This window comes from Microtus ochrogaster, unplaced genomic scaffold (assembly GCF_000317375.1).
Source record: "Microtus ochrogaster isolate Prairie Vole_2 unplaced genomic scaffold, MicOch1.0 UNK1, whole genome shotgun sequence".
NCBI lineage: Eukaryota > Metazoa > Chordata > Mammalia > Rodentia > Cricetidae > Microtus > Microtus ochrogaster.
The window spans coordinates 15,455,971-15,468,559 of NW_004949099.1; the positions used below are offsets into that span (position 1 = coordinate 15,455,971).

A 12,589-nucleotide genomic window follows, 5' to 3' on the forward strand; every position below is an offset into this window, starting at 1 on the left:
CCACAAGCTTTCCTATTTGTAGGATACTGGGCTAGGTGGAAGCATCTTGGGAGGCAGGCTGTTAAGACCCAGGAATATAGGGTATATTTTATTCCCTACTCTTTGCCACCAGATGTTTTACATCTGTCACCTGGCTCTAGGCTGGATGAAGGAATCACGTGGCTTGAAAGACTCAAGAAGCAGAAAGTGAAGCAACTAAGAAGGAATTGAGATTAACACCATAAAATAAGCACGCGTGCCAGACATATCAAATAGAAAATAATAATTTATTTTAACTTCATTTTACTTGATGTTTGTAACTAATCATGATTCTGTGAACTTGCTTGGTTAGGTCTGTCCCATCCAATCTACAAAGCGAAAGTCTACAACGATGAGCACTTAAAACTCCACAAACTGTCTCCGTCCACGACTTCCCTGTACATGCAAATTCCTCCAACAGGCGGCAATATTTGCAAACATGCTTTAAGCGTCCATAAAGCTGCAGGAAATTTTGCTTTCTGTTAAAACCTTGACACTCTCCTTGGGAACCTTAACCAGAAAAATGTCATAAATGGATATCCCGACTGGAAACGTTGCCAGTTTGGTTTTGTGTGTGTGTGTGTGTGTGTGTGTGTGTGTGTGTGATGAAATCGCCAACCAGGCTTTGGCGGGTTCGCATTAAAAACCACAACTGATATAAGATGTATGAATGACTGGTGACTTGTATGAAAGCCATTTCAGCGAAGTGACATTACAAAATAGGGTCCCATTAAAAATACATACTTGGCAGTTGCATTTTGTGTTTTAGGCAGAAAAAAAGCGTGTTTAACCTTCTTTTATATGAATATAGTTTAAACAAATTATTCTGTGAAAGTATGCTTAATAAAAGATCTTCTGGAAATTTAAACACTTTATGAAAAAGGTTAACAAGTAAAAAATTACCATTGCTATTTGAAAACAAGCTGTTTGTTAATATTGCCTTCTAAGAGAGTAAGGGTGTATCTTCCCTTCACTGAAAACAGAGCCAGGACACCCAAAGTTGTAGGAGTGGCAAATTTAGACTATCAACATGATGGCCGGGCTTATATATACAAAAACTTGCCGCATTGAACGAGGCAGGGATGTCTACCCCAACGGTAGTGGTCTCTCGTCTGTACACAGTGAGAGTTAAACAGTAGTCACCGACAGGAAGGAATTGTATACCCTAGTGCCGTCTGGCGATTTTGTGCCATGGGTTAAGAGTTCTTGGATGGTCATCCAATTGTCAAAGATCTTTTTGTTCCTCTTCTTCATCATCTTTTTGTGGCTCAGTTCCAGGATGTTCATCTCCTTCCTGTCGTCAGCCGCCTGCTGCTCCTTCAGACAATCCAGCCTGCTCTGCATCATAAACTCGCGCCTCCGCCTCTGCTCCTTGGCCTTCACCAGATGCTGTTTGCGCTCCTCCTTGCTCCAGTAGCGCCCCATCTTCATCTCACTCATGGCGTCATCATCCGTGGTCAGGCCACTGCGTTCCTCGCGGATCTTCAGTGCACGCTCCCGCAGCAGCCGGTCACGCACCGGCCTTTTGGTGATGTAGCGTGTCCCATCGCTGCGGATCTTCACTTTCCACTCCATCCTGGGTTCCGACGAGTTAGAGGAGTTCAAGTCCTTGCACATGCTCACCAGGCTCATCTGGCTTTGCGCATACTCCACCGCAGACTTCTGCTGGATCAGGTGCATGTAGCTCTGGTAGTGCTGCGCGTGCGCTGGGATGTGGGCGTGCTTGTATGGGGAGTGGTGGTATGAGGGCAGGTAGGCACTGCCCAGCTTTGGGCTGGCAGTGGGGCTCCTGCTGCCATCACTAACTCGGCGCTCTTTGCTTTCCAAGGCCTGGCTGGGGTCCAGCTCTTTGGCGCTGGGGCTGTAGTTTGGGGTGCTTACTTCAGGATCCTCAGTGATGGCGAGCAGATTCTTAGGAGACGGCCTATAGCCTTCGATGTTAGCTGTGGCCCCTTCGCTACTTCCCTCGGCCATCCTTCTCAGGGAGTTGTCTGGGGAGATCTCCAGCGTGAGTGGGGTACTGCGGCAGCTCTCCCCAGTGTTGTAGGCGCTCGAGCTATCCTTGTCTGACTTCTCGGGCAGCTCGGTGATGTCCGAGAGCTCATGGCGGCGCACATCCACGCTGGTGTTGTAGTTGCGGAAGCCACTGTGGTGCAGCATCCAGGACTCGCGGTACTGTTCCTTAAGCTGCTGCATCTTGTGCGCACGCACGATGCTCAGGCACTCCAGCTCGATGCTGCGCAGCTCCTCGTTGAGTAGCTCCAGCTCCTTGTCCACACTTTCAGGGTCGCTCTTGCCAGCAGCGTCCAGAGGGCTGCTGGGGTAGTACAGGCTGTAGGGACTGCTGCTCTGCACCTGGCACTTGAGCTCCAGCAGCTCGCGAAAACGCTCACACTCATCTACTGGGATGCCCAGGTAGTCCACATCGGTACAGTCTGCAGAGATGAACGATTCATTGCTGAAAGGCAGGTCGCCACTGCCTAGGGTGTCCTGGCTACAGGTCAGCTTCCTCTGGCCCGCCAGCGGGTTGGAGGACGCCGTGGCGTCTTCACCATTGTTCTCCTGTTCCGAGCTCTCATCGTTGCGGGTGCTTTCATCTGTCCGCCCCACACCGCTGTCTTTCTCGTGCTGGTTGGATAAGATGGTGGCTGTGTCTGTGGTTCCACCATCTTCCTCATGCTTCTTCTGTATCAGAGAAAAATGACAAGAATAATGGGTTTATGGGGATGGAACTCTGGGGGAGGGGGACAGGTAACCTGTATGACCTTTATGTGTAGAATAGGAGTTTTGAATGGAGTTCTAATTTCCTAAGATTGACGTGCAGCTTTGCAGTGGCCTGGGGCACAGGAAATGGCCAGCCCTAACTCTATGCATCTGGGCAGGTCCCTAACTCTCATTTTTTCAATATATAAAATGGAGTAGATAATGTTATCCCAACAACTAACTAAGAAAGGAACCAGTATGTAGGAAGAATGCATAAGCACTCCTAAGAGACTCAACAAGTGGGTAATTAGGACTCTGACAGTGGCACAGGAGGGAGCTGCAGGGCTCTGAGCAGCTCAGGTTAATCACAGAATTGCTTTACTTTCAAAGGCATGACTTAATTTTCTCTGATCTCAGTAAACACCGATGCCTATGTTTTCCTGGGGAGCATCAGACTAGTGGCATCAATATCTCTGCTTTGTTTGCTTGCTTTTTTTTTTTCAGCTATAAAAGCTTCACAATCTAGGTGAGGTGGTATGGGCCTGCAATCCCAGCACTTGGGAGCTTGAGTGGGGATTGGGGAACTATGTCGTGATTTCCAGGGAAGAGCTTGGTGAGGGCACCCATCCGCTGGCATTCCCTTCATGCTCAAGCAGAAGAGCTCTTAGACAGGGGTTTTCTGATGGCCTTCACCACGGTGGAGGGTGCCAGCGCTCCTTGGCGGCGGTGGTATGGGGCTGCCCCAGGTTTTACCTGCTGGAGCACACTGGCTGTGAACTGCATGGCCTGGTGATGCTGTTCCTCAAGCATGTCCATGTGTAAGTCATCCAGAAAGTCGTTCCTGTCGTCATCCATCCAGCCCTCGTCCAGCTAGAAGGATGGCCAACACATGGGAGATCATGGAACAGAAGAAAGCAAACTGATCCATCCCTCTGCTTCATGATTGAATACCCTACAGAGAGCCGCTTCATACCCTACTTGGCCTTCCCTGCCAGGCTGGCCCATCCCCTTAAACTGAGTCAGAATAAGCCCTTCCTGCCTGAAGTTGCTTTGGACAGTTATATTGCCACAGCAGGGAGAAAAGTAACTGGGTTAATATACCACGGAAGAAGCTTTCTTTCAAAGAGGGACATTGCATTCAGAAAGAGGCACTGTAGGGCTCTCTCCAGGAGTCACCAAATGCAGGTACTCTACAGCAGCGGTTCTCAACCTTCCTAATGCTGTGACCCTTTAATACAGTTCCTCATGCTGTGGTGACACCCGCAACTATAAAATCATTTCATTGCTATTTCATAACTGTAATTTTGCTACCGTCATGATTGTAAGGTAAATATCTGATAAGCAACTTCCAAAGGCGTAGCGACCCACAGGTTGCGAACCTCTGCTCTATCGCCTTGAATACAACTTCTGTCTCAGCTGGAGACCCCCTAAGCCTACACCACACTGAGGAAGCTTCCAATACCCGTCCCTGCCTTGCTACTTTGTATTCAGACTCTCTGGCTAATGCCTTTAGTTACTCTTTGAAAGACTCAATTCCTTTCATTTTGATTTCCCTGTGCTAATCAGTGGGGCTTAGCTCCAGGCTGGAAGGGGCATCTGTAAATCCTGCCATGATTCCTTCATTAGTCAGACTGTGATGGGTCCCAGCAAGGTGGTTAAACCTTTGGCTGGAACCCAAATCACAGCAAGCTCAGCTACCTTCCAGGTGGCAAACACCTTTAAGCTCAGATGCGATACTCTGACGTTGCTCTGCAAGGTTGGGCAGTGTGGCTTTGACTACAGAAATCCACCTATTTTCTTCATAGGACATCGACTTACCTGGAGTTCAGGCCTTGCAATCAGCAACGAGAAGTTCTTGTTTTCTTCACTGGTTAGGAGAGCCACAGCCTCTTCGCGGTTCTGTACTTCTATCCCATTGATCTAGAAAGCACGAGGACAGGCGGGGACAGGTAGAAAGGGACATGACTGGGTGGAGTGGAAGCTTCAGAAGTGCAGCTGCCACCACGCACAGTCCTAACACGGAGACTCCGTGTAGCTTTTCCAGAACGCCGATTTTAGGAGAGAAAGGCCTTGCTTAGCTGGAGGTGCCAGATGATCCAGAAAAAGCCCTGCTGCTCAGGACGCACCTGAATTCTGAGCCCTAGAATCTCACTTGGGCAGGAGGATAGATAAGAAATAGAAGGCAGACATTTCCTATTTATGAGAGGGGAGAAAAGCAGCAGGATATCACGAGGAGTAGAGAGCAGAGAAGGGAATGGCTGTACACAGGGACTGCTCGTGTCTTGTTTAAGGGGCTGGATGGAGAGTCAAGAGAGAATGCCTCTCTCACCTTCACACTGACAACAACAAGGTTGTCTGCTTGCATGTCTCAGCAACTTTGAATTCTGCAAATTTTAGTTCCTGCGCTGATATTCCCCCAGGGATACCCCGGCAGTCCTACTGACCCGGAAACTGAGCCCTTCATCTGACTTTGCCACTTTATGTCAAAGAACCAAGAGGCGGCAAAGCTGAGACATGAATGGTTGTCATTACCCAGTTTGACTCCACAGTGAATACAGGGAGGGTATGTCTGCAGCCCGGGCAGGTCTCTCTCTAGGGCACCCTGCACTGCTTCCATTTCCTATTCTCAACTGTAAATGGTTCAGAGAAAACTGTAGCAACACAAGCGTGCTGAGGACTAGGGCCCTAGGGTGTGGAGGTCTGGGTCTCTTTCCTAGGGAAACTCAGCTGTCAAGGCTCTGGGTAAAGGCCGGAGAAACAGAACACAGAGTGGGGATAGGAAACCAAAATTGTACGAAGTGGCATAATGATACGAGAAAAAGAAATTAGTAGACTATAAATATGAAGAGGTAGAAAGCAAAGCCCGTGGGACACAATAAAGCCAAGACTCCGTGACCCCCACAAAGAACTATGGGGCCACATATGTAGCTCAGAGGATAGAACGCTTGCTTAGCATGAATGAAGTCCCGACTTCCATCCCCAGCACCATGTTAAACCGGGTGTGCAAGAGTTAAAGGCAGGAGGATAAGAAGTTTAGGGTCATCTTTACGTAGTGAGTTTGATACCAACCTGGTACATGAGCCTCCTCCCACTTCCCCCCAAAAAAGATTATAGCTGAAAGAAAGAAGTAAGCCGTCTAATTTTGCCTACATGAAATAACAGGATTCAAGGTAGATGTCACCCTTAGACCTGAGTTCACAGGAGAAGTAGATGTTGAATTTTGAAAGCTTAGACTTCTCAGAGGTATTTGATTCAAAATATGGGACCGCTGGATCTGTTCTCGCTGCTCTTCACATGTGATTGGCCAAGTAGTCTCATTCACAAACCACACAGGGTTGTGTCAGGGTATAGTTGAATTCCAGATGCCTGTCCTTAAGCCTCTCCTGTATTTCCAACTTCAGGCTACTCCGGGAACTCACTTGTGTGCTGAAGACATGCATCCGCAGCAAGGGAACCTACCTGGATGATGCGGTCTCCTTCACGGATGCGGCCATCCTTGGCTGCGATGCTGTTAGGGTCAATCTGAAACACACAGTGGACACCTGAGCGTGAACACAAGCACTCTGTGACATACCGTCACACCCATCCCTGCCTTTCTGTGTTACATGGATTTACATGTGGGACTTAGCATGGTGCACAGGGAGAAATGGACTAATCTGTCCCATGACTGTCCCAGGGCCTCTCAGAACCCTGCCTGACAGTACTGTGGCAGAGGACTGGTCTCAGAGCTGCAGACCTGAGCTGGTGAAGAGGCAAAGGTGGCTCTTGTGGGACGCAGAGTAGTTAGAAGCAAGTCAGTGGCATGGAGTCGGTGAAAGGGCAGCACCCTCCGGTATAGCATCCTGTAGCCGTACTTTGCCTACTTTGGTGGTTTTACACTAAATCTTTGCTATTAAATATTGGAAGATAGCTTTAAAAGGGAAATGTGTAATTGGGGCAAGTGGGACTGAGGATGGCAAGGATGCCCTAAAACATTGCTGATGTGACACGCAAAGCTTGGTAGGTGGTGCTTAGCCAATGAGTTGACTGTGAAGTCTATGGCAGACACAGCTCTTGGCTCAGCCCATGGAGACAGATTTAATTTCTTTAGAAAATTGTGTTTCTGCAATTACAAGGAAGGATGCATGCATAGGAAAGTATTCATATTGAAATCAATTTCTCTATTCTCTTCTAGAACGATCACTGCTTCTTTCATTTATGTACTTTGATAAGTCCACATTAAGTTATGTGCAATATATATGAACTCAGCTGTGTATACTATGAAAGGGAGGCGGGAGAGAGACTTTAAAATATAAAAACCATTCTGCCTACCATTGCACTGGAGTTGGGAAATGGGAGGCTGCTCTTCCCTCGGGGGTGAGCACACAGACCATGTAAACGACTCCATTTTATGGTTGGTTTGCGGCTTCTCAAGGGTAATTTTGCCTTATGTACCAACATTAGAACTTAACCTCTGCATAAAGACGGGACTCTGTGAAGTGTGATGAAGAGGGGCATGTGTGCTGTATCTTTCCGAAGATATTCTTGAGGAGCTAGGTCTAGGGTGTGTCAACAAATACAAAAACCAAACCAAAAGCAAAAACCCAATCCTTTTGACTTTGAGAGGCTAATTTTCAAACCTTCACATCCGTACCTCACTTATATAAATCCCAATGTCATCTTCATCATCCGTCCGGTAGCATACGGTGAGGCCCAGCTTGTCCTGGCTGTTCATCCTGTAGAGGCCCACTTCCTAGACAAAGAAAACCTTCTCTGTGAGACTCCAGCAGGCGAGGAGAGCTGGGAGCATGTCAAATGCTCTGAAAATATTTGGTTTAAATGATGAACTGGATTTCTTTGCATTCAACTGTGCAGAGCCAGTTAACTTACTGAACAAAAAGTGATTATGGACATGGGATCAATGCCCTGGGCATTTCTGACCTCTCAGTCAATATAAAGTCATTTTGAAAATAGTTATTTTATTGATCCTCCCCAAGAAAAATTACCCATATTTCAGTCAGCGTCAAGACCTCAGGGGTAGGGCTTTTAAAAAGCATTCTTTCAATGTCTGCCACAAACAATAATATTTCCCCGCTCTGAACGCTCCAGCCACTTTGGTACAAATGTTTCCAGCAGGTTGGGTTAGATTATCTCATGCTGCGCCCCTTAATATGCACAGGCGCAGAACTCACAAACAGATTACGCATAAATTGATCCAAGAAAGCAGGGTAACGTGATAGTGTGCAATTAATGCCTTCCACAACAGCTGTGATATTTACAGTCGAAAATTAGTTTCAGCTACTGTTCCTGCAAATTAAATGAGATAAAAAGCAAACTGAACCCAACACGGGGACACACGATGACAGGCAACGTTATTGTTTGTGCCAATTAGTCTGCACTTCGGGATGAAGTCAGAACTGTGAAGGTTTTGGGAGTTCCGGGAGGATGCTTCAGGTTGTCTGCGAGTGTTACAAGCCTACTCACCCTGCCACTCACTCTGCCAGTGACTCACGTGGGGTTTGTGCAGCCGCAAGCTGTGGGTCAGTTTGAGGGACTACCTGCTCATAAGTTGTCCAGCTAACTCTTTGGTCTGATTTTTTTATGGTTTTTGCTGGATAACCAGGAGGGGGGAAGGGCTCTGAGATGAGGTCTTCAGGCTACTCTGACAGAGCCACTTGCAAGTGGTATCTCTAGAGGCCCTTCCTGGCATGTGGGAAGGGCATGGCAGTCTTGGTGGAGACAGCCGTCCCTCGTGAAAGACAAGGTGGCTAACATCACTGGTACCTTCAAAGTAGAAGAACAGGGCATATAAAGACTCTGGGCCAGTATGGTCAAAGTCTTATAAATGGGGAAGAAAGAAGCAAAGTGTACGTGGACGTGGGGTTGGGCCGGAACAGGTGGCACTCCATAGGCCAGCGTGAGGAGCTTCGCTTTGGGTTTAGGTGGGCATTACCCTGCTCTGAAGGACTTCTCCCTGGCTGATCTGATCTGTCTCATATAAAATAGTTATGAAGGCATATACACATGCACACACACACACACACACACACACACGCACGCACGCACGCACGCACACACAAATTCCCAGTCTACCTTCAGCTAGAGGCTTTATCATGGGCTTGTTGATTTGCCTAAGCCTTTATTTGCTCACTAGCACATGGGGGACAGGGAGAGGAGGCTCCCAGCACTGGGCCTGAGTGGCAGTTTAATAGTTGTGTTTGGGTCACAACAAGTAACCAGTGGTTACAACAAGCTGTTTGTGCTTGTTGAACAGCCTTCCTTAATAAGATGCTGTGAGCTTATTTTCTCATCACTGATATGTTAATTAATTCAGTGACTTCCTAATGATAGCTCTAACAATATGGTAAATTCTCATTAAACGAAACTCTTAATTTCTGATGCTTTAGTTGTATTAGATGAAAATTTCCTCCCTCATCTGCGAGTATGTGAGTTAGACTGATTTTAAGGGGTGTATTTCATCATGACAGTAATCTCCAGACTCTTTGGAATAACTAGTTGTTACCCGACCAATGTAAGTGACACATCACACATCTGTGTTTCAAACACCTCTCAGGCATCCTCATTGGGTTGTAGTCTGTCTGAGACAGTGCTAAGGGACAGTCTTCCTTGGACAGTCCAGAGTTCTGCCACTGAGCCTTGGGCTCTTACTTGCAGGACACATTTGGTTCTGGAACAGGATGAACAGAAAGCGAGACCATATGGAAAACTGGAGGGAGACAAAGAGAGCCATAACCGATGTAGAAATTCCTCTTCCAGTAGGATTCTGTATGACTTCTAAGATGATAGTCTCTTAAACTAGTGAATATGCCACAGACCTGGTGTGCTTTATTCCAATCCTCCTTGAACTATGCTTCATGGTCTGAACGAAGAACTCACAGAAGTTGAGGGAGGTGTGGAGAAAGTTCTCTGACATTTCCTGATAACCAAAAGCATGGCTGTTTATCTGAAGGTGGTGTAGGCCAGCTGCCCACAGGATGAGTTAAATACCGCTGCATCGGTCAGTCACAGACCAACAACGAGGCTGCACAGCTTGCTCTGGGGATCTTTGATCACAGCCAGGCATGACTCGTGACACATGCTCTGAATGGCATATGAGACCAGGAAGATCTTTGGAAATCATATCACAGATAGGAACTATGTGGTGGATTAGTGGTTTTGGAGTAGAAAAAAAAGAAAAAGGATAGTTGGTCCTCTATTACAGAGAAAAGGGTTCTCTTTCTCTCTCCTGGTACCAAATATGTCAGTATCTAATATCATGGTTTGGATAAATACTTATCATGAAAAGCACCTCTTTACTTTCAGGCCAGAGTTTTAATTGTCAAAATTAGGGGAGTATTATACTAAGAGATTTTAGTTCATATTCCTGCTAGTGTGATTTTGCTTTTTCTTGTCCTTATAAATTTGGATGCTCAACTTTTCATAAGGAGGGGGAAATTTTTAGCACAGAATTTCACCCTGCAATGGAAGATATCTTAAAAGTGCTGAAGAGATGGCCCAGTGGGCAAAGTGCTTGCTAGGGAAGAATGAGGACCTGCGTTCAGAGCCCAGCACCACCTAAAAGCTGGGTGTGTGGCTGGGTGTGTTTTAAACCAGGGTGGCAGAGATAGGTGGACCTGAAAGCTTGCTGACTACCTAGTCTAGCTGAAGGAGCGACTTCCTTAAAAAAAAAAATTAAGTTGTTCTAGAGAAAACACCAGAAGCTGACCTCTGACCTCTACACAGGAGTATACATACTCAGAAAATACCTAAAAAAAAATTTACAGTATTTTCATCAGAGTCCCTGATAATTAACTCAAAGCCCACTCATGCATGTGTACTCAAACACTCGATGTGTTGCCATTAGCCTGACTTTCAGTGAACAAGCTGGGGTTGGCTCGACTTTCCCTGAAATGCAGCAACATTGCAAAGCTCTTGAGTTGAACCCTGACATAATGTGGCCACATGGAAGACTTCACAGCTGACCCTATGGGTTTGTTCATGATTGAAGTACAAGTGGGTTAAAAATATTGTCCTAAAATCACCTTTGAACTTTATGTATATGGCATATATGAAATACAAATGAGCTTTATGTTTAGACCTGTTTCCTAGCATCTTTACCCCATTGTTTACATGTAAATACTTCAAAATCTGAAACATTCTTTGTCCCGAGCATTTGGGATACAGGGTGCTTAGCCTGAAATAGATGCTACAATAGCCGCTGATGCACAATTTGCATAGCAGAGAATAAGGTTCGCTTACAGTAGTTGCTCCCAGTCAGGGTAGTTTTAGAACACAGGGTCCCTCAAAACAGCAGACTGAGGTAGAGTTTAACGCTGTACTCAGCCTTTGAGCCCCGCTACCAATCCTCCTGGGACAGATTTTCATGGAGACGGACCTATTCTCAGTGTGGCAACTATCACTGAAAGGCTGTAAAGGCCACCCTCCTTCTTTCCCATAGATACGTAGTCCACCTGGCTCCAGCATGAGACACAGATCGTCAGTAAGGGGACAGCAGGGGAGGCACCTGCTCTAAATACTCGCCTTGATGTCTAAATTCTGTCTTCCACACCCACTTTAGGTGCCTATGAAACAAGACTTTACAACCTGATCTTTAAGGACAAGAATGGCAACATTATTCTTGTTGAAGATATTCTTGGTGATTTGTGGTAGTGGATGAGCCAGTGCTAGCAACATACATGGCAAGCAATAAACAAGAGCATCTGGAATTTAGGAATATGCTTGGCATTGGTGTTTAATCTCATGGGTTGGGCTAGAATAGTTCCTCACTTTATCTGGACACTCTTAGAAACTCTAGACAAAAGCCTATGGTAAAATTACCTTCTAGAAGGCACAGGACACAGTTTAACCTCAACTGCTATTTCTCCAGAATGGATCTCCAGTCCAGAGAAGAGGCTGTGGCTAAGCCAGAGTGACCTTAACAGGTTTTTGATGATCTTGAGAAAAGGAAGAATAAGATCTCCACTGTCTTTGGATCTGCATAGATTCCTGTTTTACCTTGACTTGAAGATGACTGGAAGGCATTCATAGCTAAATAATGGACTATACAACGTCAGCAGCACCCAGCCTTGCCATGAAGGCATGGTATGTTCTTGATTAAATTAAACAAGCTTGAGATTTTAAGGCAGAAGAAAGATCTAATGAAAACACAAGCTTGGCTTGGCCACCAACAAACATGTCAAGTTCTCTTGAACAAACCTTTTCAGCCACTTGACTCTTGGTCAATGAGACCTGGTGAAAGTAAAACACCCTCAAAGTTACTGGGCAGCTGGTCAGTTTTCAACCTTGACTTCTGCCTCTGAGGCAACCTAGCCTCATTGGGCTCAAAGCTGAAGGCATAGGGGTTATCAATACACAGCTGTTGAAATGATGGAGATAGGATTTCAAAGAAGACCATTAATCAAACAGATATGAATAATGCATCAGCATTAGCTGGATTACACCAGCCCCATCTCTGGTATCCTGTTGCATACTGGTCTAGATGGACTATTTGATAAAAATGAGGGCTGAGTCTGACATTTCAGATGAAACTTACATGGTATTCCAATTAACAGTATTAAGAGGGCCACACCACCCTTATGACTCAAGGTCTTTGTTTCAGCCTCAGCGAATTAAATTGGAAGATACCCTAAACTTAACTCAAATGCTTTATGCCTTTCTGAGAAGCCCAGTCACTTCTTTATAATTCTCCACGTTCCTGGACCAGGCTGGCTGACAGTTATATAAACTGTTCCTGTATATATTCATGGTGTTTCATGGGAGGCAGTGATGTCTCTAACAAGATCATGGTTTTCCTGAAGACCTCACATCAAAATATTCATCCCTCCCTTCAATAAAGATTTAGGTGCCAAAATATTGGACACACACTACT

At 46.1% G+C, this 12,589-nt stretch overlaps 1 protein-coding gene across 2 annotated transcripts in view; it reads right to left on the reverse strand.

Annotated features, from left to right (window-relative positions):
* Positions 1-272: 272 nt before the first annotated feature.
* Pdzrn3 (PDZ domain containing ring finger 3) overlaps positions 273-12,589 on the reverse strand; it is a 230,050-nt gene continuing 217,733 nt past the window's right edge. For both annotated transcript variants that reach the window (XM_026788305.1, XM_013353064.2), the window contains 5 exons: positions 7,355-7,453; positions 6,181-6,243; positions 4,540-4,641; positions 3,475-3,591; positions 273-2,703 (listed from right to left, as the gene is read on the reverse strand). In XM_026788305.1, the coding sequence (XP_026644106.1) occupies positions 1,147-2,703; positions 3,475-3,591; positions 4,540-4,641; positions 6,181-6,243; positions 7,355-7,453 (1,938 nt within the window). In that variant the 3' untranslated portion in view covers positions 273-1,146. The remainder of the gene's footprint in view (positions 2,704-3,474; positions 3,592-4,539; positions 4,642-6,180; positions 6,244-7,354; positions 7,454-12,589) is intronic.